At 46.8% G+C, this 25,668-nt stretch overlaps 7 protein-coding genes across 7 annotated transcripts; 4 read left to right on the top strand and 3 right to left on the bottom strand.

Moving 5' to 3' along the window:
* Positions 1-1,706: 1,706 nt before the first annotated feature.
* On the top strand, positions 1,707-3,642 carry F5147DRAFT_805011 (glycoside hydrolase family 28 protein; the record flags this gene model as incomplete). The annotated part of the gene is made up of 17 exons (XM_041443345.1): positions 1,707-1,914; positions 1,963-2,017; positions 2,079-2,095; positions 2,140-2,186; positions 2,240-2,280; positions 2,336-2,360; positions 2,417-2,504; positions 2,557-2,601; positions 2,653-2,707; positions 2,760-2,775; positions 2,834-2,914; positions 2,969-3,033; positions 3,080-3,149; positions 3,200-3,247; positions 3,301-3,348; positions 3,400-3,490; positions 3,540-3,642. 17 exons carry the CDS (start codon positions 1,707-1,709, stop codon positions 3,632-3,634), a joined length of 1,095 nt encoding a protein of 364 aa, XP_041291563.1. The 3' UTR covers positions 3,635-3,642.
* Positions 3,643-4,890: 1,248 nt separating this feature from the next.
* On the bottom strand, positions 4,891-5,494 carry F5147DRAFT_775063 (uncharacterized protein; the record flags this gene model as incomplete). Its single annotated transcript, XM_041441664.1, has 2 exons — positions 4,891-5,241; positions 5,297-5,494. 2 exons carry the CDS (start codon positions 5,492-5,494, stop codon positions 4,891-4,893), a joined length of 549 nt encoding a protein of 182 aa, XP_041291562.1.
* A 1,018-nt stretch (positions 5,495-6,512) lies between these two features.
* Positions 6,513-8,127, bottom strand: F5147DRAFT_775062 (uncharacterized protein; the record flags this gene model as incomplete). Its single annotated transcript, XM_041441663.1, has 3 exons — positions 6,513-6,707; positions 6,780-7,163; positions 7,207-8,127. The coding sequence occupies 3 exons, from the start codon at positions 8,125-8,127 to the stop codon at positions 6,513-6,515; spliced, it is 1,500 nt and encodes a 499-aa protein (XP_041291561.1).
* Positions 8,128-8,408: 281 nt separating this feature from the next.
* F5147DRAFT_761794 (uncharacterized protein) lies at positions 8,409-13,448 on the top strand (the record flags this gene model as incomplete). The annotated part of the gene is made up of 16 exons (XM_041440543.1): positions 8,409-8,426; positions 8,518-8,605; positions 8,653-8,855; positions 8,963-9,029; positions 9,185-9,517; positions 9,585-10,078; positions 10,127-10,211; positions 10,299-10,328; positions 10,416-10,644; positions 10,698-10,827; positions 11,874-11,924; positions 11,978-12,152; positions 12,366-12,434; positions 12,492-12,743; positions 12,793-12,936; positions 12,976-13,448. 16 exons carry the CDS (start codon positions 8,409-8,411, stop codon positions 13,446-13,448), a joined length of 2,841 nt encoding a protein of 946 aa, XP_041291560.1.
* Positions 13,449-13,827: 379 nt separating this feature from the next.
* Positions 13,828-14,346, bottom strand: F5147DRAFT_653993 (uncharacterized protein; the record flags this gene model as incomplete). The annotated part of the gene is made up of 4 exons (XM_041433834.1): positions 13,828-13,865; positions 13,918-14,176; positions 14,232-14,277; positions 14,333-14,346. The coding sequence occupies 4 exons, from the start codon at positions 14,344-14,346 to the stop codon at positions 13,828-13,830; spliced, it is 357 nt and encodes a 118-aa protein (XP_041291559.1).
* Positions 14,347-14,469: 123 nt separating this feature from the next.
* Positions 14,470-20,483, top strand: F5147DRAFT_653992 (uncharacterized protein; the record flags this gene model as incomplete). The annotated part of the gene is made up of 13 exons (XM_041433833.1): positions 14,470-14,976; positions 15,031-15,321; positions 15,373-15,976; positions 16,067-16,158; positions 16,279-17,054; positions 17,160-17,221; positions 17,274-17,378; positions 17,411-17,448; positions 17,480-17,619; positions 17,765-19,563; positions 19,617-19,780; positions 19,840-19,971; positions 20,067-20,483. 13 exons carry the CDS (start codon positions 14,470-14,472, stop codon positions 20,481-20,483), a joined length of 5,127 nt encoding a protein of 1,708 aa, XP_041291558.1.
* Positions 20,484-20,882: 399 nt separating this feature from the next.
* F5147DRAFT_653991 (uncharacterized protein) lies at positions 20,883-23,721 on the top strand (the record flags this gene model as incomplete). The annotated part of the gene is made up of 11 exons (XM_041433832.1): positions 20,883-21,251; positions 21,292-22,096; positions 22,156-22,328; positions 22,402-22,436; positions 22,474-22,844; positions 22,894-22,931; positions 22,990-23,175; positions 23,223-23,369; positions 23,418-23,513; positions 23,580-23,599; positions 23,652-23,721. The coding sequence occupies 11 exons, from the start codon at positions 20,883-20,885 to the stop codon at positions 23,719-23,721; spliced, it is 2,310 nt and encodes a 769-aa protein (XP_041291557.1).
* Between the last annotated feature and the right edge of the window lie 1,947 nt (positions 23,722-25,668).

The raw sequence follows: 25,668 nt of genomic DNA, 5'->3' as shown, positions 1-25,668 counted from the left end.
AACTTTTCCTTAAGTCGTGCTCGTAGAATGGCATCAACATGTTCCTTGAGTCGATGATGACCAATCGGAAATCCACGACGTCCAAGTTCAAGACAATACTCAACAACCTTCTCTGCCTCCTCTGATTTTAACCATGCTCTTTCCTCTGCCATGTACTGGGCGCTGCTTCTATTCCCTGCAAGTCGACGCGAGACAGTCATGTGGTCAACGACCACTGGTTTCCCAGTTTCTGCTCGATATTCCTCCTGGACTTCTCGACAGATGGCACGGAGGCTTTTGGTAGGCTGATCTTTTCTCTGCTCGGCACAGTACTCATTGATGGCTCGAGTAATGGCAATCTCTTGCTCTTGCCTAGCAAGTTGTTTTTTCCTGGTGACTGATTTTGGACGACCAACCATGACTGAGATATGCAGAATATGACTGCAGGATGGTGTTCATCGAGCCTGTAAACAAAAGTCCAAATTGGGTTAGTTTCGCAATCTTGTCCTGATAAACACATTTGATAATGGATTTTGAGACCCTCGTCCGGGATCCCAGTGGCAGCATGTTGTTGTGTGTAGGACATATATCATTGTACTGAAACTGTACTAGGGATATAGATCTTTCATTTGGCAGGATTTTTGACATTGATAATTGAATACTTCCTTCTCGCTGCATTGATTAGTGCCAAAAGAGGGCATGTTTCTGACCTGTAGCATGCATATACAATTTTTTTTTCATTTCTACTCGACAGTATCTCAGATGCATGTATTTAGAATATATCTGTGCTATCCGATGTGTCAATAAGCAAATGTTGAGTGTGTGGTAGCTGTTTGGCTCAAATGACGGTGCTGGCTCAAATGCCGGTCCTATACTGTAGTTCAACAAACACTTACAACATCGCGTCTTACTTGCAATTTTGACGCGCACAACGTGCCTTGACATCTCAAAATCTATATATGACAGTCCCCAGTCGATTTCGCGCTGCCGTTCCAGCCTTCCAGACGCTTCACGCCACCATGTCTGCTTCCCTTGGGGTCGTTCCACCTCGCGGACCACACCGATGGCACTGCTGACTTGGATAAGCCCCACCGTCACTGTCCTGCTGCTCGGTCCCACTTCAACCCAAAACGCAGTGAATTTCCAGAGGCTGCAAACAGATGAGAGTCACCTTCTATTTCAGGTGATGGTTGGCCACTGGCGGTAGAAACAAGGAGTCAAACGGCACATGGGCCATAATATTGACTGTTAGTCTGTCACATCTCCCATCAGGCCAGTTACTACCGGAGACCAGCGACAATCAAATTGCTGCAGTTTGCACATTTCCGATATTCTTGCGGTTGTTAGACCCGGTTTCGTTGGAGGACGAAACCCATCTCTGAGACTTGTGTCTCCTTAGGAACTCTTTAAGAGGCACGCGGTACACCAGCACCACGGACTCATCTACAGACCGGTTATTTAAGACGCCTCGATATAGGATGAATACTCTCGCAAGCTGTTCTGTGCCATGCAAAGTGATGCGTGGCAGGGGGTACTAGGCTAATAAATGCCATTCTCGCCGAGCTGATCACTCCCGCTTTCCATAGCCTACGCTGTATACCGCCTAAACAATGAACACCATATATAAGACCGGCAAATAGAGCTTGCGTGCAAGATCAATTTACCTTCACCGACAACCGTATCCTCTGGCAGATTTAAGGCTAGGCTGCTCGCTCACACTAATCAACATGTTTCCCTCGTTAGCTCTTGGTTTCCTCGTGACCGGGATTACTGCAGTCGCTGCAGCCAGCAGCAGTGGCTGCGTCGGTACGATCTCATCCTTGGACGACGTTAGCAATGCTGTCCAATGCACGACAGTGAATATCAATGCGTTCACCGTCCCTGGTGGACAAACGTTCGAACTGCAGCTGCTGGACGGTACCACTGTCAACGTTTGTGAGCGTGATATGATACTTCGCTTTGCGCATCCCTGATTCTTTTTAGTGGGCGAGATTCAGTTCGGAAATTTGAGCTGGGCCGGTCCCCTATTCCGGGTGACGTGAGTGCAGGCATTACTACTTCAAGTGGCTCGGAGAACCTGATCACGGCCGTCTTGACAGGGGAAATGGCGTTACTTGTACGTGGGTTATTAGAAGCCGTGGCAATCCCTAACGTTCTCAGTCAATGGAAACAACCAGAGGTGGGATGGTGGAGGACCTTTTTACTGGGTAAATACGCTGGTTCACTCGCGAGGATTTCGCTTCATCTTACACTGATACAGGACGGAAATGGTGATGTCACAAAACCACTCCCAATGATGCAGTAAGCTCATTAGTTACTGTTGTACTACGTTCTTTTTTAATCTTACGTCTACCAGAATATCGATCTCGGGCACCTTGAACGTATGCGCTCGAATCACCCCAGCCGTTCCAGACAGATCGCTGATCTGTTTATGCAGGACGTTTATGTCGTAAACTCTCCCGCCCACGTCTTTGCAATCACAAATCCAGGACCTCTCACTATCTCTGGCGTCACTGTCGATGATTGTGCGTATTTGCATGCTATGAGCGGTGTGTCTCATTTTGACATCAAGAACAGTGCAGGGTAACTATCCCAACTCGCAAAGCGGAAACGCCGCTGCTGGTAAGTGACGCGTTCATTTATCTGGGAGTTTTTGAACTTGCCGGCCGTAAGCACACAACACCGACGGCTTTGATGTTAACAGTAGTGATATACTCATTCAAAATTGGTTTGTCTATCCTCTAGTTACTCGATCGACTCATACACTTACGAGCATTCAGCACTGTCCTCAATCAGGTCCGTCTGACGGTTGATCTTCCACGTCCCTTCCCCTAGAAGGTATTTCTTTTTGCAGGACGATTGTTTAGCTATCAAAAGAGGATCAAATATCACATTTGCCGACAACTACTGTGCATACGGTCATGGTATCTCCATTGTGAGCCACTTGATCAATTTGGTGAACCAAATTATTGAAACATTTCTCGTCTAGGGTTCCATCTCGTCAAATACCGTCGTCTCCGATGTCCAGATTATCGGAAACCATGTTGTTAGCAGGTGACTACGGCACAAGGGTGAATTAGAGTTGTACTGACACGAGTAGCGCATACTCGTTCCGTATCAAGACCGATACATCTGCGACAAACAGTGTAGTGAAGAATGTTACGTATAGCGTGAGTGGTTTTGATGATGGTGATGATGATCCTGGACTGATTTTTTGTAGGACAATACTGCAACCAACTGTACCGGTTTTGGCGTTCTGATCACCCAGGTACGTGTGTTTTACCATGCTCTCCCGTCGTCAATCATATAACATATCTACAGAGCTATCCCTCCAACCTGGGTACCCCGGGCAACGGGGCCACTATCTCTGTATGTGTTCTTTCAGTTTTACGTCGGCAAGGGTTTCACGGGTTGTCTCAGGATATCAACTTCAACCACGGCACCACTTCCTTGACAGCCAACAAGGGTGCTTCCAGGGTTGCAGTGAACTGTGGAAGTGGATCGTGCACAGGTACACGAGTTACAGTTTCCGTTAGTCCATTTCTGACGTACCATGATAGGTAACTGGGATTGGTCTGGTTTGCAGACAAGTGGCGGTAAAGCTGGATCCATCATCAACAATAATCTCATTACTGGATTCGTTGACACACAATGAGGTGACCCACCATGTGTTGATCTGTACACTCGCTATTACTTCTCCTTGCTTGTTGGATCTATATAGTGATTTACCACATCACTCGACCTAGACTCGTATGGACTTAGACTAGACTCACCTTACTTGAAGTTGTGGTAGTGGCCTGGTGCTTAGCTTCCTTGTAGTCACAAAACATATAGCTGCATGCAGATATCGTGTTATACGCTCTTTTTCACACATTTTTGTTACACTGTCATTTGTGATATACCGTACACTTACAACCATGGAGAAAGTTAAACATACCTACCATTTTTGGAGACAACTGGATCATCAGAGATGAAGGTGAATGGAAACACCCAAAATCCTCGAGTGCAGTGAGGTAGTAGGAAGAGAAAATCAAGAGCACGACACAACCCAAAAAATACCAAGACACTCAGAAAAGGGAAGTGGTGGGTGGGTGAAAACAAAAGGGCGAGTCACTGTAGATAGTAGTTCCAGTGAAATTCATTGGGCGAAATCATAGGATAATAGCCTGAAACTCACATCTGCAAACTAGAAATTTGTTCACAGATATGGTAATTTTCGACAGTTTCCCACAGCCACCCGAAGTGGCGACAGAGCTCACAGAATGTACAGCCCCAGACGCCAAAGTGGTCACAGAGCTCACAACTGGGTCAGACTATTCAAAATAAATTCAGTGATTTCCAGTTCAACGGCCTCAATCTTTTCAAAGTGTAGTAGTACTAGTACATCAGTAAAACCTCGTAATCATTTTCCATTATTTTTCACTCGGAACTCTCATTTTTCCTGCTTTGATCGGATTTGAGGAGCCGTTCACACAACATGAAGACACGACGGAAAAAATTGAAAAAAAGGCCACTCACCCTCTTAATTCTACTTTGACACTCTTGAAAAGTCACTTATCAGGCATTGACAGTGGTGATAATAGAGCAAAGGGCATCACATTGTCCAATGGTAAAGTACGAAAAAGTGGTGTAAATAGAGCAAACAATGCATGCAAATGGCGACAAAGCGGTAAAAACAGTAGGAAAGGGCGAAATGAGAAATGCATGTAAACAAAGAAAAGGGGAATTAAAGGCGAGTAATGAAGACAGATGGCAGAACAGGCAAAATGCGATAGTACGAGGAGATGGATACAGCACGGAGTTACGAGTCAACATTAAAAAATGCGCAGCAGGCAGTGCGAAACTGCAACTTGAATCTATATGGAATGATGTTAGTTCATTGACAATAAAATAAAATAAAGCAACGGTTCATTACCACAACATGCAGCGCCGGTCAATGTTCTCCTCCTCATCCTCATCATTGAGACTAATGTACTTCCGAAGGGCAGCGTTGCCTGATTTCTTGAGCAGTTTCCGGGCCATCGATGTTGTCTCCCTCAGAAAGCTTTCTCCCTTTTTCTTGATGCCAATCACGTAGGAGGTTGTCACTGACCCCCAGTTATTGATAGAGAACGCATGCTTGGTAGTACTGTGATTGCCGGTGGCCTTATTGAAGGTCCTCGGCGTCCGGAGCTTGCGCTTCCTTTGTGCAGGACGCATATCGAGAGCATCTGAATCAATGTCGATGGCACCGTCACTGAGGCACTTGATGGCGCACTCAAGCTGTCAACAAAAGTACAGCTATCAGTCATATTTCTCATATGTCTACAGTACTTACTGAAGCTGCACAAATGCCGAGAATGCTAGCCACGCCAATGGAAGCCAATACATCTGTTTTGAGCGCAGTGACTTCAGCATGCCCAATGATGCTATGAAGGTGAGCAGTAGCGAAGAGTTGTAACATGAATGGGGACCGGAACGCTTGCATTGTGTCGATGTTGTCCATGTCCTCGAAAAGAAAAGCGAAGTCTTCCATAAGCGCTTGGCCAAGCTCTTTCGTGTCAGTGTCCTTGTTCCGGGCATAGAAATTGTTACAGTAACATGGCACGAGTCCCCCGCCAGCAGACAGCCCTCTGCCACCGCACGGCTACAGACGATACCGGAGTCTCACCAGCTCTATGACGATAGATGACGATAGACAATAAGCGGCAACTGCCGGCTTAGATAAGCGGTCTGGACCGCACGTGACGACACATGATGACATAGGTCTAGAAGACCTATTTATGTTATCAAGATAGAAGGCATGCCTCGTGCAGCCTCATGTACTGATAGAAGGGTACCGCATGGACCCTATCTACGATAGAAGCCCGCCTCATGGACGCTATCTCTGACTCATGTAGATAAGCAGATTAGAACCCAGCTTTAGGCTGAGCTTAGATACGAAGAGTAGCCTTATATAAGGTCGAAGATTAAAGTAGATGTTCCTTACTTTAATCTTACTAGGTTTACCCTTGAACTCCTTGTCCCGCTAAAGCTACCTGCTCGACATCGACTCGTACCTTCAGTGATGCCTCTCACTGTCTGTAAACCCTGCTATCATCTCAGCGTAACCCCTCGTTAACCACCACGAGCTACGTTCGAGTACGCAACCTTTGCTTGTTTGTAAAGGCCGACGACTCTCAGCACTCGGTACCACTGTCGTGGTTGTCACTGTTTAGATCATCCTAGTCGCACACGACCATTTGTCGTAACAGAAATTGATCATTATAGCAAGTCCTGTTGAACCGAAATTGCTGCGCCACTCTGCTAGACGCTGCGTGGCCTGATTCAAATTGTGATCAGTCAGTTAGTAATAGTGACGCAAGAAAAAACATGGGACCTACGACACCAAAGACAGAACCTTGAGTGTTTACCTTGTACTGGAGATCCAAATCATCATACACAACATCCATGATGCATTGGAGCGCGTCGACGAGAGAAGTATCTGATATCTGCCAGAGGTCATTTTGACTGCTGGCCCACAAATAAACAGTCGGGAGGAAGTGCTTAGGCCATCATTGATCCTGGCATTGAGGGGGAAGATCACAGTTTCGATAAGCTGAATGGGACTTGTACCGCTTCTCGATCCAGTAGCCAGGCGGCGCTGTAAGTGTTGATTTTGGTATAATATCATCGGCCCCGTCTTCGGTTTTGACCTTCTTTGCAGGTGGCTGCATTGTAGTGGATGACTTGGAGATGCCAACAGAAGTCTGTCGCAAGAATATAAGTAGTAGCCATTGTTAATAAATAAAAAAGGAACTTATGGAAGACGTCAAACGTACAGCCTTCTTCGCTGTCTTGGTTGTTTCGACGAAGCCTGTAGGCTTCGTCATACTATGATCCATGTTGAGAACCTCAATATCGTCATCCTCGTCTGAGGAATCCTTGAAGACTGGGACACGGTGTTTGGTGTCCACAGCGTTGTGTGTCTTGTTCTTTGAGCGATGGAATATGAAACTGCTCAGGCTGTCACCGCTATCCTGAGACTTATCGGCCATATCCTCCTCGACATCCATTGTTGCATCGTTGTCCGCATCGGTTGGTGCATCATTGTCTGCATCGGTTGACGCATCATCCGAATCCTTCGTGTCATCCTTCAAGCCCTCCGTTGGAAGTGACCCGTCCGCGGTCAGCTCAGTAGGCACATCTATAATATGTAGTGTCCACTTACTGCGTTAGAATTGAATGATATATTAAACTGCCACACACCTTAAGCGCGGATGGCTTTGGAAGGATGTCCAAGCGATCCTCTGAATCAAAAAGCTCATCGCCAAAGCCACCAATGAGAGCTTGAGAAGAATTAGCGACAACCTGAGGTGGGATTTTATGCTGGCCGGAGCTGGTGGTCACAATTGTTGCGGACATAGGGTGGGAGCCAGATAAGAAGACGGCAGTTGGTGGCCCGTGCACTAAAGACAGTCCCGTGACTGTCGTATGAGGCGGCTTGGGAGCGCTTGATACGATGTCAGACCGGTCTGGTGAAACATCTTTAACCCAACCCTGGATGCACCTCCCTAACGAAAACTTGGACTTGGTCCTGAAATTTGAGGTCAAATTAAGGAAAAGAAGCGTTGATTTGGTAAGCATCAACATCATGGTTGGAAAAGAAGTCTGGACGCACATCAACTTTCCTTTCTTGTCTTCAACACGTGCCCCTGACTGAGCTGCAAGAGCCGTGTCCTTCTCAGTCTTCTTCTTTGTCTTGATTCCATCGTCCTTCTGATTTTCTCGAGACCGAGCCTCAACATCCTCGCCTGGGTCAGCATCACGCAGCATTTGCGACATGCGCTCACTGGCCATGGTATCAGTTCCTACTCCCAGGAGTGCCTTATTTGCTTGAGCAGCAGGCTCTGACTTTTTCTTGACAGGGCGAGCGCAGGGCCTTACTGCCTTCGGCTTCTTCGTCATGCTTTGCACCTCCGCCTTCTTCATCTCTTCCTGCATGGCAGACAGCCGCTGCAAACCCTCAACCGCGGCCAGTTCTTGAGCTTCACGGGTTTCCTGGGGGAGTTTGGTGTTCTTCTTCTTGGCTTGAGAATGTCGCTGACTTTGTCCTTCCAGGTCGGGTAAGCCTGGGTGTTTATTCGCATTTTGTGGGCGGGTGCAACACAGTTCGTTGATATCAGTCATAACTGACAAGTAGCTAATTTCAACAGGTAGTGCAGCACGCAGGAGGGTGGAGAAGGGTGTAAGGAATCGGGTGGTTGGAGTTGAACTTTGAAGCGCTCAGTGCAAATTTATAAGTTCTCATACTAACTTTAAATCACTTAACCAAACAAACGCCCATTCCAGCAGTGTCAGACCATCTTTGCCTCATTACAACTGAGTGCGCACCTGAAAATCGTTCGTTATTCTAAGTGAGTTTTTTTGTCACTCATTTTCTCTTATATTCACCTGATACTACAGACCAAATGTCAATGAGAAGGCACGTGGATCCCTGGAGCCAGTCTTAGCGGCCCTACAGACAAGAAGGTACATGAATCCTCAGAGATAGTACTGGCTATCCTTCTAACCAGACAGGCGCACAGATCCCCAGAGATAGTATTGGCCATCCTGCCGACAAACAGTCGTGCCAGAGATAGTATTGGCCATCCTACCAATAAGACAGGTGCGCAGTCCCCAGAGATGGTACTGGACATCCTACTAACCAGACAGGTGCACAGATCTCCAATAGTATTGGCCATCCTACGTGCGGATCCCTACGACCAGACAATCAATCGCTTCGTCAGGCGCATCTGTGGGTCGACGACCAGACGATTAATTGGTTCGTCAACTTAAGTTGCAATGACCAGACAATTAACCGCTTCGTCAACAGAAATTGGAACGACCAGACAATCAATCGGTTCGTCAACTGGAAGGTGTGTGGATCCCTTCGTCAGGCGCATCCGTGGGTCAACGACCAGACGATTAATCGGTTTGTCAACTTGAGTTGCAATGACCAGACAATTAATCGCTTCATCAACAGAAATTGCAACGACCAGACAAACAATCACTTCGTCAACTGAAAATTGGCCATCCTGCCAACCAGACAGGTGCGCAGTCCCCAGAGATAGTATTGGCCATCCTATTAACAACAGTCAGCGACCAGACGATTAATTGGTTCGTCAACTGAAATTGGCCATCCTACCAACAAGAAGGCGCGTAAATTATTATTTCAATGAAGTACATAGACTTATTTGAACCTTAGTTACTGCAATGCCTGATAATATTCCTCGTACTCAAGTCTGTCGACAAGACTTCAGTGCACTTCAGCTTCTGTGCGGAAGTTGCGCACAATGGTTCAAAACTGTTGCTGGCCGAACGAAACATTGTCTTGCTGCACACCCTGTTCCACCAGTAGTGCCTCGGGCCAGTCGCTCCCCAGAACTCAATTTTGAAATGGATGTTGACGAAGGATGCACTGACTATGATATTGACATGGGCGATCCCCCACGCCAACCGTCCCCTCAGCCAAACATCCACACAGAGTTTTTTGGGCCTGGCAATCGTCTGTATAGGAACTACCACATGGGTCTCGATGGTACGTTCATTTGCTGGCCGGTTTTATCTTATTTTTCACATGATGGTAGGCAAACCATGTGATGCAGATGGTATATATCTCCCTCCTGGCGCTCCTCCTCCTCCTCCTGAGAATGTAGCCTCGGACGACTGGACACCCTTTCATAGCCGTGCGGAATTTGAAATGGCGGAGTTTCTGTACACGCAAAATCAGATGTCGGCTGGTCAGATCAACCGACTGTTGGACTTATGGGCATCTACCCTCGCAAAGCACAATGACAGGCCACCATTTGCAGATCACCGCGATCTTTACGCAGTCATTGATAGTTCACCCTTTGGAGACATAAAATGGCAATGTTTCACGGTGGCCTATGACAGTGAGAGACCCGAAAATCCCAAGCCCTGGATGGATGATAAGTACGATGTATGGTTCCGTGACCCACGTGAGGTGACACGCAACATGCTTGCCAACTCAGCATACGCTAATGAATTTGACTACCGCCCATATCGAGAATACTCTACGGAGAACGATCAGCGTCAGTGGAAGGATTTCATGTCAGGCGACTGGGCCTGGGACCAGGCAGTAAGTACTTGACTTTCCTTCGATAATGGCTGCTAAATCTGTGTCTAGGACAAAATTGCTAAAGATCCAAACACGCTCGGCTCGACGTTCGTCCCTATCATCCTCGGTAGCGACAAAACAACCGTTTCAGTCGGTACGGGGAATAATGAATATTACCCGCTTTATGCGTCAATCGGGAATATTTGCAACAATGTTTGACAAGCCCATCGTGATGGACTAGCAATTATTGGGTTTCTCGCTATGCCAAAAAGTACGTCGCAGTGTGAACTCTTCTAGTGTATGCTAATTTATGGTCACAACACATTCATCCACTCTGCACTCACGCCTGCATGCACAGCTACAAAGAAACATGCGGATGAGCCAACCTTCCGAAATTTTCGTCGACAATTATTTCACTTGTCACTCTCAAAGATTCTCAGTTCGCTTAAGCCGGGCATGACGACACCCGAAGTCGCACGTTTTGGAGATGGTCACTACCGGCGAGTTGTATATGGGCTAGGACCTTACATCACAGACTACGAGGAGCAAGTACTATTGACGTGTATTGTTCGTGGTCGGTGTCCTAAGTACGTATCTATCATTTCATATGTTTTTTACCTTGTAACTAATACCTCTACAGATGTATGGCACCTCGTGCCAATCTTGATCAAGACTTGTTGTGTCGTTGCCGTGACTATGTAGAGGCGCTTATTGAAGAAGGTCCCTTGGGTAACTTGTGGAATGAAGCAGGGATAGTTCCAGAACTTGTGGTATGTCAATCGGTATGCTCTTCACAGGTCATCAATACTAATTATTTCAACAGCCATTTACAAACGACTTCCCCTGAGCCGATATATACCAAATGATCTCACCCGACATCCTCCATCAGCTCATCAAAGGCGCCTTCAAGGACCACCTTGTGGAATGGGTCGAAAAATACCTCATGTTACGCTGACTGTGGGTCGGCGTGTGCGAACTAGGATAGGTCTTCTCAGCGACGACTCGAGTGAGTCTACTGAAGCTGAGCGTGGTCTGGCCTTGACGGAACGTCAAGGATTCCTCCGGCGATCTCGGTAAGACGGCGCTCGTCGAGATGCAGGGCTAGCGGATATGTGCTAAGTCGTATGGGGGCGACTTAGAAGTGCGGTCTCACACAAGGAAGCTGGTAGGCTTAGATGAGCAAGTTCTGGGGATGAACCTAGTAGATTAAAGTAAAGTCTAAGTACAATAATCTGTGTCTACTTATAGGGAAGTACTACAAGTATTCTAGCTCAGTCTGTAATCAATAGTATATCGTAAATCTATGATAGTAAGACATGAGGGTCAGATAAGATACATGAGGCTTAACCTCTGATCAAGCATGCTGCGCCAAGGGCAGCTGCGCATAGGTACAGGAAGCGCCAAGCGCGCTCCGGATCTTCATGAAGCGACATGTGTTATACATGCGCTGATCTAGGGTGTCCATGAGGCGTACAGCCTCCATGGATCAGGTACAAGGCCGTCTAGGCCAGGGGCGGGGTCATAGTGCCAGGGGTCATAGCGGTCCAGACCACTGTCTTTCTAGGCGCAGGCGGCGCACCGCCGCGCGGGGAGTCTAGCAGAGCGGGGGCAGGCGTAGGGAGAGCTGGGGCTCTAGTAGGTGTTACAGATCCCTGTAACACCTCAGACACGTTCATCCAAAACGACGCGCAGAGCAAATTTTAGATGATATTGATCGCAGGTAAGCTTATCTAGTGTTTATATTACATATGATCACTCACTGTATATTAGGATTGCCGCTGTGGCCCCATTTTCAGGCTTGCGATGATTCCCTCAGGGACGCGGCTTCAAGCAATGGACGGGAGATGACTCTAAGGCCCTGATGAAGGTAATTCGCGCATTTTGAGTCTCACCTCACCATAGAACTTACTAATTCAACAGGTCTATTTGCCCGCAATTGAGGGTCATGTACCTACTGATATCGTGCGCGCCTTCCGTGCACTCCTAGAATTTTGCTACCTCGTTCGCCGCAATATCATCACAGAGGATGTTCTAGTTGAGATCGAAGATGCACTCTCACGGTTTCATCATTACCGCGAAATCTTCAAGACATCGGGTACTATTCCTACCTTCTCGCTGCCTCGTCAACATTTGCTCAAGCATTACATACAAAATATATGACTTTTTGCTGCGCCCAATGGCCTCTGCTCATCGATTACTGAGAATAAGCACATCAAAGCAGTCAAAGAACCTTGGAGACGATCGAGCCGTTTTCACGCGCTCGGTCAAATGCTATTGATCAATCAACGGCTCGACAAAATTTCAGCAGCACGAGTTGAATTCACACGTCGAGGGATGTTAGCTGGCACCTGCCTCTCAGCAGCTATGAATGCCTTAGGTAAGTCATTCGGTTTATACTAGTACAAGATGTCCCAAACGCTAATGTACATAATAGTTCCTGGAACAATACCAGCAACAGCAACACCAGCAACAGCAACACCAGCAACAGCAACAACACCCGCAACAGCAACACCAGCAACAGCAACACCAGCAACAGCAACACCTGCAACAGCAACAACACCGGCAACAGCAACAACACCGGCACCTGCACCAGCTGCACCTTTGCGGATTAGTATTGATGGGGACCTCGAAATCGATGACGGACCAACCGTTTTACAAGCCTTCGTGCAGCTGGCAAAAACCCCCCGTAATTTTTCATTTATCTTCATTTTTCAATATTCTAACATACTGTACAGAGTGGAAAAAGCGTGCTCAAACTGTCCCTGCACTCGCTGAAGAACTCAGTATACCTCGCCTTCCCGACCTCCTTGCACAGTTTTTATTCCAACAATTACACCCTGACGATCACCGTGACCCATGTGATGTACCTCTCGCGGAATGTCCTTGCTATCTCAACAAAATATTGGTTTTTAATTCAGCCTCGTCACGCTTCTATGCGCCCAGTGATTTAAGCAGTAGCGGTGGCATGCGCACTGAGCACATCCGCTCTTCTCCATCCTGGTGCAATGAGCACTCGCGCTACGACTGTGTTTTTGTAAACACAGACTCCGATTTACCTGGCATGCAAGGCCTCGAGGTTGCTCGAGTTCGCACTTTTTTTTCATTCAAGTATCGGGGTAATACATATCCCTGCGCCGTGATACACTGGTTTGACAAGGTTGGCGACACTGCAGACGAAGATACGGGAATGTGGATCGTTAGTCCCGCAGGTGGCACATCCAAGCACGCTGTCATTCACGTCGACGCTATCTATCGTGCTGCGCATCTCATTCCGGTGTATGGCATGGAGTTTTTGCCTCAGGGATTCAAATGTCACGACTTGTATGACACATTTCGAACTTACTACATGAATAAGTATGCTGACCACCATGCATTTGAGATTGCATTTTGACAATACTTTATTTACTATAGCTATTGTACACACTTTGAATGTATACTACTATTATCTCTCTGAACATGTATTATTTCTCCTTTGCACATTAAACTCTCTTAACCGCCTTGGAGAAAAATCAACAAAACATCTTATCACTCCTTAGATTGATTTTCGCACCTTAGCACTCGCGCCAAGGTGAAAAAAGTGACATAATGATGGAAAATGATTACGAGGTTTTACTGATGTAGTAGCAGGCTCGGCTGTAATCTCCAATTACAATACAAACATTATATTCAATGAAATACAAATATATAGTAGTAGTATCCGAGTCGTACATACTACTACTACTAATGCATGCGCTGAACTTGAACACAAAAAATAAGAATAGCTCGAGTCATCAATCTAAAATTACCGATATGCGACGGCTGGATTGTTCTGTGATAGGACATGAAGTTTGCAGTGGTGAATGTGAACAGATATGACTTACCTTGCAAACTGCATGGCACAAGTGAATGGTGAGAAAGACCATATTTTTTGAATGTAATTTGCATATACCCTAATCCTATATCTGCCTTGTCAAGCTTTTTCTTCGAAACATCGGACTGGTGCTTGGAAAGATTCGCCATGATTTCGCGTTCTCGCACTACACAATCCACTAGTGCCTTCTCTGCCCTAAATATGTCCCGCCTTGCCCTCGCTAGGTCCATGACAAGGTTGGCTTCAAATTCATCGGTGTCGTTGATTGACTGTAAGTACCATGTTAGTGGGAGTAAGTGCTATACAATACTATGATTGACTTACCATTGACCTGATACCATCGACTATATCATACAGGTCAGAAATACCGCTGGAATCGTGACAACACGAGTGACAACTTGGATGTTGCTGGTGTGTGCACGTACAAGACATCAGGCATGAAGATGATGGTATATCATTACTGAGATTAAGACTGATTGGTGAGGCTGACATTTTGAAGAAACAAAGAGTAAGTTATTGATTATGAATTGGGCTTCTCACGAGTGTCGGACTTTGCGAGGACATGTCCAATTTCCAGTGTCCTTCATGCGGTAAAACCGGTTTCAAAGATCAGGTTGCTGTTGCTCGTCACATGAGCCAGCCTTGCTCAGGATGTAGCACCTGGCTACAGGATTTAATACATCTGCGGGACCTGTCTGACGATTCTATGCATACAGATGACTTGGACGAGCCGAATATTCCTGGTGCTGGGCCTCAGGCTGAGGTTGAGTTCACATTCAGAGATATAGACGAGTCATTTGAAGGTAGTGGTGAGAGTGGTGGACAGGCCTCTGGGGAGGGATTACTTCCAAATGGTGCCGATTTCGTCGACTGTTATCCCGAATCTTCTTGGACATATGGCAAGGGGTACACCTTCCTCGACTTATTCAATTCTGATGAGAATAGCGTGTACCGTGCCAAGAATCCCTATTACCCATTCAGTGGCTGGAAGGACTGGGAGATTGCATCGTGGTTACTGCACTCGGGATTGAGCATGGGGAAGATAGACAGTTTTTTGTCACTCGAGATGGTAAGCAAATTGTTTCATTCTCATTACAATTCCGACGATGATTCTTTTGTCAAGATCAAGGGTCTTCCATTATCTTTTTCCTCGGCCAAGGAACTGCGAGGCAGAGCAGAAATGTTGCCCAGTGGTCCACGCTGGATGTCCCAAGTGCTCTCTATGAGTCATCCCACCAAATCACCTGTCGTTTTGTACTGGCGTGATCCCTTGGACTGTATTTCAGCTATTCTAAATCATCCCTTTTTTCACGATCGGTTAGACTTCATGCCTCGCAGGGTCTATACTACTGCACAACACTTGTGCTGTGTATATTCAGAATGGATGACAGGCGATGACACATGGAATATGCAGGTATATATTCATGTTTTGCACCAGTCACTGAACTTATTGGTTTCTCAACAGTCTGCCCTACCTGAAGGCGCAACACTCCTTGGAACCATTTTATCATCCGACAAAACGAATATATCCACGATGACGGGTGACAGAGTTGCGCACCCGCTTCTCATCAGCCTTGCAAATATCAACATGTCCACACAACTCAAGACATCGTCCAACACCTTTGTACTCACCGCCTTACTCCCCGTACCCAAATTTATACATAAGAATAAATGCATGCAAGGTGTACTCGAGGATCGCTTAATTCATGAATGTCTAGATATCGTCCTGCGTCCGCTCAAGCAGGCTGCATGTGAAGGAGTCATGTTATCAGACCCTGTTGGACATAGCCGCTATTGTTTTACCCCCCTTGTGAGCTATATTGTCGACACTCCAGAAGCTATGATGCTAGCTACTGTCGGTGGGAAAACATCTCCAGTCACCATGGCCATGTTCAAGCAGTTCGGAGACCCTTTCCGTCATGAACCTCACACGGAATCAACCACACTTGCACAGCTGGCCGTTGTTCAAACAAGGGCGGATCCCAACGATATTGAAGCCTTCTTTCGCAAAGCGCAGAAATTTAGCTCGAACGGTGTCTCTAAACCTTTCTGGCAGGACTGGACCCTTGGTGAACCGTCTCATTTCTTCACTCTGGAATTTCTGCATCTCATTCACTGAGAATTTTATGATCACAATGTCAAGTGGATTATTTGTGCAGTCGGGGATATGGAAATTGATTTCCGGTTTTCTGTGTTGCAGCCCGTCACTGGCTTTCATCATTTTGACGGTGGTATCTCCAAGCTAAAACAGGTTACAGGTCGAACTCAACATGACATTCAGTGTTCGATCGTTGCAGTCAGTGCGGACGCAGCACCTAGTGCTGTGATCACTGCTGTCTGAGCATTGATGGAATTTTGGTATCTCATCCAGTCACCGCGTATTGATGAAGACGACATCAAGCGCATTTCTGGAGCCCTCGATGAGTTTCACGCCAATAAATATGCAATTACAGCTGGAGGATTTCGTCGAGGCAACAAGAACAAAGTTATCGATAATTGGTACATTCCCAAATTGGAGCTCATGCAGAGTATAGTCCCCAGCATCCGCAACACTGGTGTTGCCATGCAATGGACTGCAGATACAACAGAGCATGCGCACATTACAGAGATTAAAGACCCCGTGCGATCAAGCAACAACAATAACTATGATCCTCAGATTTGTCGACATCTCGACCGGGTTGATAAGTGCCGTCGCTTTGACCTTGCAATGAGTCTTGTGAATGGTCTGGCAAGCTCAGGGCTACAGGATGATGATATTGGTGATGATGTTGACTTTGATGCAGATGATGATGATGACCTCCCCACGGAATTTATGGCCACTATAAAATGTCCTGGACATTCGCACCCAATCACCAATTACTTCGCGATTGCGAAGATCCTCCAGCATAAGGAGGTTGGGACTGTCCCTCTGCCATTGCACACATTCGTTATCGGACGCATGGCCTTTCATCTCACATATTCCCCATCCATCAGATCCATCTCCGTCAACAATGCTGCTATCAAATTTGGCCTTCCTGACTTACGGCTGGCCATTGCTGATTTTCTTCATCGCGAAGCTACCCACGGACAGAATCATGTCCACACAATTGGGGGAGCCAGGAGGGCTGGACCTACTGCTTCCCTGCCATTTGATAAAATTCAAATCTGGTTCAAACTTTGACTACAGGACACAGAGTTTCACGACAGTAGCATCATACGGCCCATGCAGACCCTGAATTGTGTGCCGCCTTCTGATGTCTGGAACTCTGGTAGGTACAACTCAGTTATTGTGAACAATGAGTTAGGGTGCCTTTGGCCTGCTCATGGTCTTCGTGGTATGTTACAACCTTCTATTGTGCTGAATACTTTCTCACTATTATCTTTCAGGTCACACAATTGGTCAAATTAGGCTTATCATGTGTCCAGTTGGAAGAATTAACACGGATTGGTCGTGGAGGGACCGTTTCCTTGTCTATATGTACCGCTTTGATGGTACGACGAGTGCCTGTGATCCTGCCACGCAGTTGCACTCGATCAGAAGGGTGAAATGTTCCAATGGTACGTTAGTGGGTGATATTATACCACTGACACAGATCAAGGCTCCTGTTAATCTCATTCCTCGCTTTGGAGCCAGTGCAGACAGCCGGTTTACCTCACAGAACAGCATGGAGCACGCGTCAGAGTTTTGGGTAAATAAATTTTGGGACAAGAACACATCCTTTCCGCTCTCTATGTAACTTCCTGCCTGTATTTTTAACTTTCGTGCTATTGGTTGCCAATGAGCTTCTTTCTGTTATATTCTTAGTACAACGAGCATTGATGGATGTAGTGACGTGCGATAAGGGCATCTTGTTGCTCCCACCATTATCATATTATAGCTTAGAGTATACCGAACAAATGCCACCTCAGTTCTTTTTCAGGACGGGCGGCTACGGAATAAAGTTGTCGTCATTGGTCTTGCTCCCTGCCACTGTCTCAGGCGATGCCCTTACAATGAACAAGTACACGGCCGAGGAACTGAATTGTTTAGTCACACAGGAAGATGAACCATCCGAGTTGCAATCGCTGGGACACATCCTCTCTCACATCTTTCAGCCTTTCAGCATACCTCTCCCGGATTTGTCTATGCTCCAGATCCCACTCAAAAACATCCTTCATCACAATGAATGTACCAAAGCAAAATTCAGCGAAAATTCACCAGACGATCTGGTGCCATTGTATGATGCTGATGCGCAACTATGGAACTGGAACCTTCCAACTCTTGCTCCCACAAACAAATCTGAATCAACAACTCACTCTCAACCATCTGAAAGCCTAGATTTGGAGGACAATGCAGAGATTGGCGAAGCTGCAAAACCAACTCATGAAGAGATTTTCTCATCATTTTTCAACACTTTGGCTATCTGCTTAGTGAAGGCAGAGCCCAAACTACTAGCCAACCCCACTGCGACGCGCACGTGGACTGCGGCCCACGCACATAAACCATTACCTGGTAGTGAGGTGAAGTGGAAACCTGATCTCCTCTTATCAGATGAGATCACCGCAAATTGGGGAAATATCAGGGTATCAGCTGAGCTGACGCACAGTTCATATCAACCTGCGCTGCGACTCGTGAAGGCTGCTGATACTCATGCATACCTCATGCTGAGTGAGCAGCCCTGGAGGCGCTTTGCGCTTGTACTATCACTCACCAACGAGTATCGGGAGCTCAGAGTCCTTTTCTACAATGATGCCGGTGGTGTCGTGTCCCCTGCCTTCAATATCTACCAAAAACCAAGCATACTCACTCACATTATTGCTGTCCTTCGTTTCGGCAGCCTCGAGTGCATAGGATATGACTTGACAGTCTCCTTCACAAAACACATTTCCCCTCCCCAACACCACACCAACGGCTATCGTCCGATCAAGAACCTCCCTGCCAAACGGCAACCTGCAGATCACGTCATGGCTGCAGCCACGTCTGAGCCCCCTAATCCACCACGCGATGATTTCGAGGGTGCACCAAGCGCTGTCATCGAGTCGATATCTCCCGACACGGAGCCTGAGCCCGAGTCAGACTCAGACTCAGAGTCATGTGCTGACCATGGTACATACATTTCTATGAAGAATCTGGAGGATCCCCCCCTGGTACAAGCCACTGCAATCTCCAGCGCCCCCCTTCTCAACCTCGCATCCCAAGCACCTGAGGAACCTGACAGTATCTATTCTGCTACACCCCATCCTTCACAATTCCCGTATTCAGCTCAGTCACCTGAACCGTGTGGCAAGATTTGTGTCAGGGACACAATCTACACGATCACAAGGATCCTGTTTGCGAGTCGTGGCCTTGTTAGTCGCGGGACTGTTTGTTACTTGGTCTCTTTGGATGATAAAGAATTCATCATCAAAGACCATTGGGTTCAGGGTAAGGAGGATCAGGTGATCTTGAATGAGATCGAAATGTTGAAGCACATGTCTGGCATCCCTGGCGTTCCCGAGTTGGTGGATTGGTGGGTGGTTGAAAAGTTGAATGGAGAGCCCGATGTGACCAGCAAATACCGAAAACAACCGCAATGCCCAAGTATTGCAGGGACCAGTCACTCACACGTTCGACTTGTCTTGACACCCTGCGCTTGCCCCCTACATATGTTCCGAACTCTTAAAGAGTTTGTGAAAGCGCTGAGGGATATCATCATTAGTAAGTGTTTGTTTTTTGATTGGCAATCTTTGAACTGACGAATCTAATTTCAGTTCAATGCACAGCGGTGGAGGAACGCAAGGTTCTACACTGCGACTGCAGCTTAAATAACGCAATGATTGTAGATCTGTTAGGAGGTGGTAGTAGGGGGTTTCTAATCGACTGGGAGTTTGCAGTGCGCATCAACCCAGATCTGAAGTATGCCATTGGTGGTACGGTACGTGCGTTCAGTCAATTACAGTACATCTAGTGCTGATCTGTTCATCCAATCTACAGGGAACAATCCCGTTCATGTCTCATGGGCTTCTCGCCCAACTCTCAGATGCACAACAGGCAGCGCTGGGTGGAAAGAAACCGAAATATATCCCTAAAACATCTTCAAACGCTTTGGCATTGCCTGTATTGCATGTCATTCAATGCTTTTCGGATGACCTTGAATCACTTTTTTCGTATTCATCTGGATTTGCATCAAATTCTGTGGTCCCCATGGCCAAGTACACCAGGATAGCTTACGAAACTCAATACCTGATCGCTGGAACAACATGGACCTCGAATCTTGCGCGGCCTTCAAGGGCAATTTTTTCGCAACCAAGAAGGAGGAACGCCGTCTTGTAGACGAGATCCATCCTTACTTCAAAGACTTAATCCCTCTCGCCAAGGAGTGGCATACAGCTTTGAAGGACAATATGGAGAACCCTGTTTCCTTCGACACCATCCTTACACTATTGAACACGCATCTTGACCGCCTTCCGGATGACGAGGATCTTGTTTCCACTGTCAAGACGCTCAAACAATCTGCAGCTATTCTCACAGACTGTGTCGAGAAGCATGTCGCTTCACAATCTTTCCCCATGGAATTACCCAAGTGTCAGAAGTCTGATGGTATTTCGATGGAGACTGACAATGAGTCAGACGGTTAGCATACATACAGGCTGATTCTTCAATGTAAATATCTTTTTCATTGCTACTGTGTTGTACTCTCATTCTCATGTCGACCCGATGTACTATGCGTTTTTGGTTGTTGTGACTTGTATGACTTTAAATTATGTTTCTTGGCAACTTGACTTCACACATTTATTCTCACCAAGTTGACTCACTCGAAACATGCGGCATTGATTATTACATGGTACACGCTTCAGTGTGATGCTGCATGCATTTTTGAAATGTAATACTGTCCATTATTCACATCAAGGCCGTTCTATTGGTCCACCCGGCGCCGAGACATGATACTAGTATATAAAAGGCTGGTGAGTTTGCGACTCGATGAATCGCTAGACTCAGGCTTCACCTCTTTCTCTATCCTCCATGCAGTTGCAATCATGCCTCCTTGTGCTATTAACAGCCCCAAGAAGAAGAGGTCGAAGCGCAAAGGCTCAGATGCTTCTGGCAGGGCAGGTGTACCAAAAAAATCTTGCCAGACTACGGACCTCACTGAAACACTCAGCATACCACTTGTTTCCCTTGGCCTTGCTGAAGCTGAAGATGGTGCTCCACAACGTTCTGGCCGCCCCAACGCAGGGACCGGAGGTAGGAACAGCCAGCTAGAAAAGATTGGTGCAGTCCTTGAGTCTCAGTCTCAAAGTCGTCCTCCCAAGGGCTCCACGTCCCTCAGTCCTAATATCCCAGTGAACCCTCAGGCTCCGGAACCTGCTCGTAAAGGACAGAAGGGTTGTTCAAAGGTCAGGCATGTAAGTATTCGTTTCTGCTAATGCTGACGTCTGCATTCAGGCGGTTCCTCCACCTTATAGTTCACTCACTGTTACCAATGGTCCTGCGAGCATTGATAACACAGGTCCTGGTTTTTCAATGCACCAACCTGGCGGAAGGTTTGGTTTGGTTGCTCCTCCCAGTGCTGGCCATAGTCTTCACGAGGCTAACAATCCACATAGTGCTGTTGGCTCGAAGGCTGTCAAGAAGCGTGCTACGAAAGTAGCTCGTGATCCAAACCCACACAATATTGTACCGCCACTCACCACTTTCATGGAACAAAACTTGGATCCAGCCCTTTTCGAGGAGGACAACAGTGTTAGGTGTCAATCTATACTGCGAGAATCCAAGCTGTTGAACAGCGGACCCAAAGGCAGCAGCACCAATAACAACAATGACGAGGATGAGGATGGGGATGAGGATGAGGATGAGGATGAGGATGAGGATGAGGATGAGGATGAGGATGAGGATGAGGATGAGGATGAGGATGAGGATGAGGATGAGGATGAGGATGAGGATGAGGATGAGGATGAGGATGAGGATGAGGATGAGGATGAGGATGAGGATGAGGATGAGGATGAGGATGAGGATGAGGATGAGGATGAGGATGAGGATGAGGATGAGGATGAGGATGAGGATGAGGATGAGGATGAGGATGAGGATGAGGATGAGGATGAGGATGAGGATGAGGATGAGGATGAGGATGAGGATGAGGATGAGGATGAGGATGAGGATGAGGATGGGGAGAGGGAAGAGGATGAGGATGAGTCGGACGAGGATGAGCACACCAATGAGAATGAGTACCAACGTCGTGATGGCCATCCAGGTAATTTCCTTTATCATACTAAGATTCACCTGATGTTGTTCCCTATTTCAATCTTACAGGATTTTCAAATGAATTGCTACCTTCGCAGCCTCGAGTCATTCATCATCTCACACCTGAATTTGATTTTCAGTACTCCCGCAATGAGGATGATGTGGCTGCTCAGACGAGCCTCAATAAAAACACTGTAGCAAACTCTCAATCCTCATCTGTCCACCAGAACAGTGACTCCCAGGTATGCTAATGTGGATTTACTGACATTGCACTTATTCTTTTTGCTTTCAAGGGCTCTCTGGATCCTTTGGTAGGAGTACAACAGCAACAACAGACACAATGTTCTGAGGTGAGCAAATGGTTTTTATTCTGAATGAGGCTCACAGTTATCGTTTGCATACCTCGAAGCCTAGCGATGTATTGGAGTCCCACCACAAGAAAAATGGCCAGCCCCGCCTTCCCGACCCTGACACTCTTGAGCTGCTTCATCAAGTAGCCGAGCACACTGATGACCAGCAGGCTCCCTGGAGAAACAGAAAGACAAAACGGTCAGAAGATGGGCCCAAACCTACTCTGCTAGCTTGGTACAGGCCGCGCTGGAAAAGCTTCCTTGAGCACACCAAGGGAGAATGTCGTGTGGAACACGCGCTTGACGATCTGTTTCCGAGTTTTGTTGATGATCTTCCAGGGTCAGTAACTGAAGTTCTCATTGCAACTTTAGTCGTTTGGGACAAGGAAGGAAAACAATTTGAAGCTGGTGCGTGTTTGCTTCTTCTTGCGCTAATTTGTTTCATGTTGCAATCCAGGGGTTTGGCCAGAGCAAAAGTGTAACATGGCTCGATTGGTACGTGTTTCGCTCTCTTAATTTACAGTCTTGCTGATACAATAGGTCTTTATTGAAGTTATATGACGATCTTTCGACCTGGCGATCAGAACTCAAGAAAACTGCCATAGGCTTAGCACCTCTTGCATACTCACTTGTTCCCCCTGCGTCAGTCCCCGCTCAAGAACATGCAATGTGGGTCCAGAATGCTGCTTCACAATTACTTTTGGAATCCGAGTTCTTACAGTTTGGATTGGATGCATTGGTGAGTGATTATGCACTGACTCTGACGACATACATTAAAATCACTAGGGCAAAACAAGGAACTTCGCTCATCCCGACCTTCGTGACACAGCTATTGGTTTCTTTTACACAGGGCCATACCAAATTGCCCGGAAGAGGCCAGATATCTTTCACGAGCAATTGCCCATCTCATGCTTGGCTTTGGTTTCCGCTGTGGTACTTTCTTACTTTCTGCCTTGACATCATATATTGACATTTTTATAGTACAACTGTGTCCTCGACAGTCTCATCAAAAACGGTCACGGCAAATCTTATCCCAAGTTCTCCGCCAAGGAATACGGCCCAATATACCGCCAGATGGTCAGAATGATTGATCAAATTCTTTAACATCCATATCACGGTCCCAGGTTAGTAGTGCAACTCCAGGAATGGGCTGAAGCAGGATGGTAAGAACAACCTTTTTCTTTGAAATTTCGGATGCTGATTATTTTTACCTAGGGCCGCATGTCTAAAACTCGATGGCGCTGAGGAGACCAAACACATCCATCTACAAATCGTCCTTGACTAAGTCTTCGCATTCCTGTGTCCGAGTTGCAGTACTACCATAGTTTGGGAGCCGTTTTTTGTTTCATATTTTGCTACTACTAGTATACTGATGTTTCCGTACCACGTGATTGAATATATTGCCATTGTTCCTAAACACCTTGGGTGAACTGTACATAAATGAATGTGTGGACAATTATCGCTCTCCGAGTGCTCTGTGAGTGTCTGTACATACATAGACAGTGAAAAAATGTGCAATTTCACAGGTAGTTGTTATTTACTGGGTGGTCTGTGAGCATCTGTACAGATATCCACAAAGTATGGAGCTACTGTGACGAACTGGCTAGTAGGGACCAAGCTGTAGAGCTTGTGCGCTGTACAGCTCTGTACAGAGCATTCTGGTTTGCAGATGCAGAGCATTAAGTACTGAAATCGAGGTGCTGATATTGCCGTTTTTTACTCTGAAATTTTACTCTGAAATGATGGTCTGAATTCATACTCTGAATCTGTACTCTAAATCCATACTCTGGAATGATACCCTGGAATGATACTTTGAAATTGTACTTTGAAACTGTACTTTGAAAATGCGCTGAATTTGTGTTGGAATTACGTTCTGACATTCAATGGAGCAAAGCACCGAATTACATTAGTTAATGAACATACAGTGAACTTGTATCAATTGTGACTAGCATAGTAACAAGTAATGAGGACACTGGCAAGGTTAGAGAGCATGAGCACAGCCTAGCAAGCAGCAGAGTGGGAACAGTAACCGGGAAAGGAGTATCTGTTAGCGCTTGGACAAAGCCTGATCATGGTGTTGAAAGTAAGCTTTGAACTGACTCAAATTGTGCACTGCACCTTGACTCACCAGACATGTGCTTCACTAGTGGTCAGAATTAGCTCCAATGACACCCTTCCTGTTTGCCTAGTATGAAGTGAAGACTCGCTCAAAGTAAGAACATCATTGAACATACCTTCCCTCGACCTTTCCGCTTTTGGGGGGCCATGGCTTCTGGCTGCAACACCACTGGCATATAGTCTGACTCGGTTACCTGATTCAACATGATCTTCATGAGAATGTCATCAAACTGCTCATCTTTCCCTTCCTTGTCAATGCCCTGGAGTGCATCACCAGCATCGGCACTGGCCACCATGATTTCAAATGTCTGCTGAAGTGTGCACTGCTGATAGGCATCTGCACGGGTATGGGTAACCTGTGTGGGTCATGGGTATGGGTACTACTGGGGTACGGGTGCGGGTCCACACTTTGAGTACCCGGACCCTCACCCACACCTGTGCTCAGGTTTGACTGGTACATTACCTAATCGAGAACTATAGTGGTACTTACTACACTTGTACTCAACTGCTTATTGCTAATGCTTACACCTGCCTACTATAGTGTGTTATACCCCTCCATCTTCTTCAACACAACGCCTACCTTCAAGCTCGAGCCATGCTGAACCAAGTCGTCACCCACCATTTGCAGTATGTGAGTGTGCTGATCCTCATTCGAGCAAGAGCCATGCTGATCTAAGTCATTGCCCGCCGTTCGCAGGAAGTGAGTGTGTCGATCCTCATTTGAGCAACAGCTGTGCTGATCCAAGTCGTTGCCCGCCATTCGCAGTATGTGAGTGTGTCCATCCTAGTTCAAGCAACAGCCGTGCTGATCCAAGTCATTGCCCGCCGTTTGCAGTATGTGAGTGTGTCCATCCTAGTTCGAGCAACAGCTGCACTGATCTAAGTTGTTGCCTGCCATTTGCAGGAAGTGAGTGGTCCATCCTCATTCAAGCAGGAGCTGTGCTGATCCATGTCGTTGCCCGCCGTTCATAGTATGTGAGTGTGTTGATCCTCATTCGAGCAAGAGCCATGCTGATCCAAGTCGTAGCCCAACATTCACAGAATGTGAGTGTGTCGATCCTCATTTGAGCAAGAGCCATACTGATTGAAGTCATTGTTTGTCGTTCGCAGCGTG

This window comes from Suillus discolor, assembly GCF_016758755.1.
Source record: "Suillus discolor strain FC423 chromosome Unknown F5147scaffold_36, whole genome shotgun sequence".
Lineage (NCBI taxonomy): Eukaryota > Fungi > Basidiomycota > Agaricomycetes > Boletales > Suillaceae > Suillus > Suillus discolor.
The sequence above is the reverse complement of the archived record's forward strand: the minus strand, read 5'-3'. Positions and strand labels throughout refer to the sequence as shown.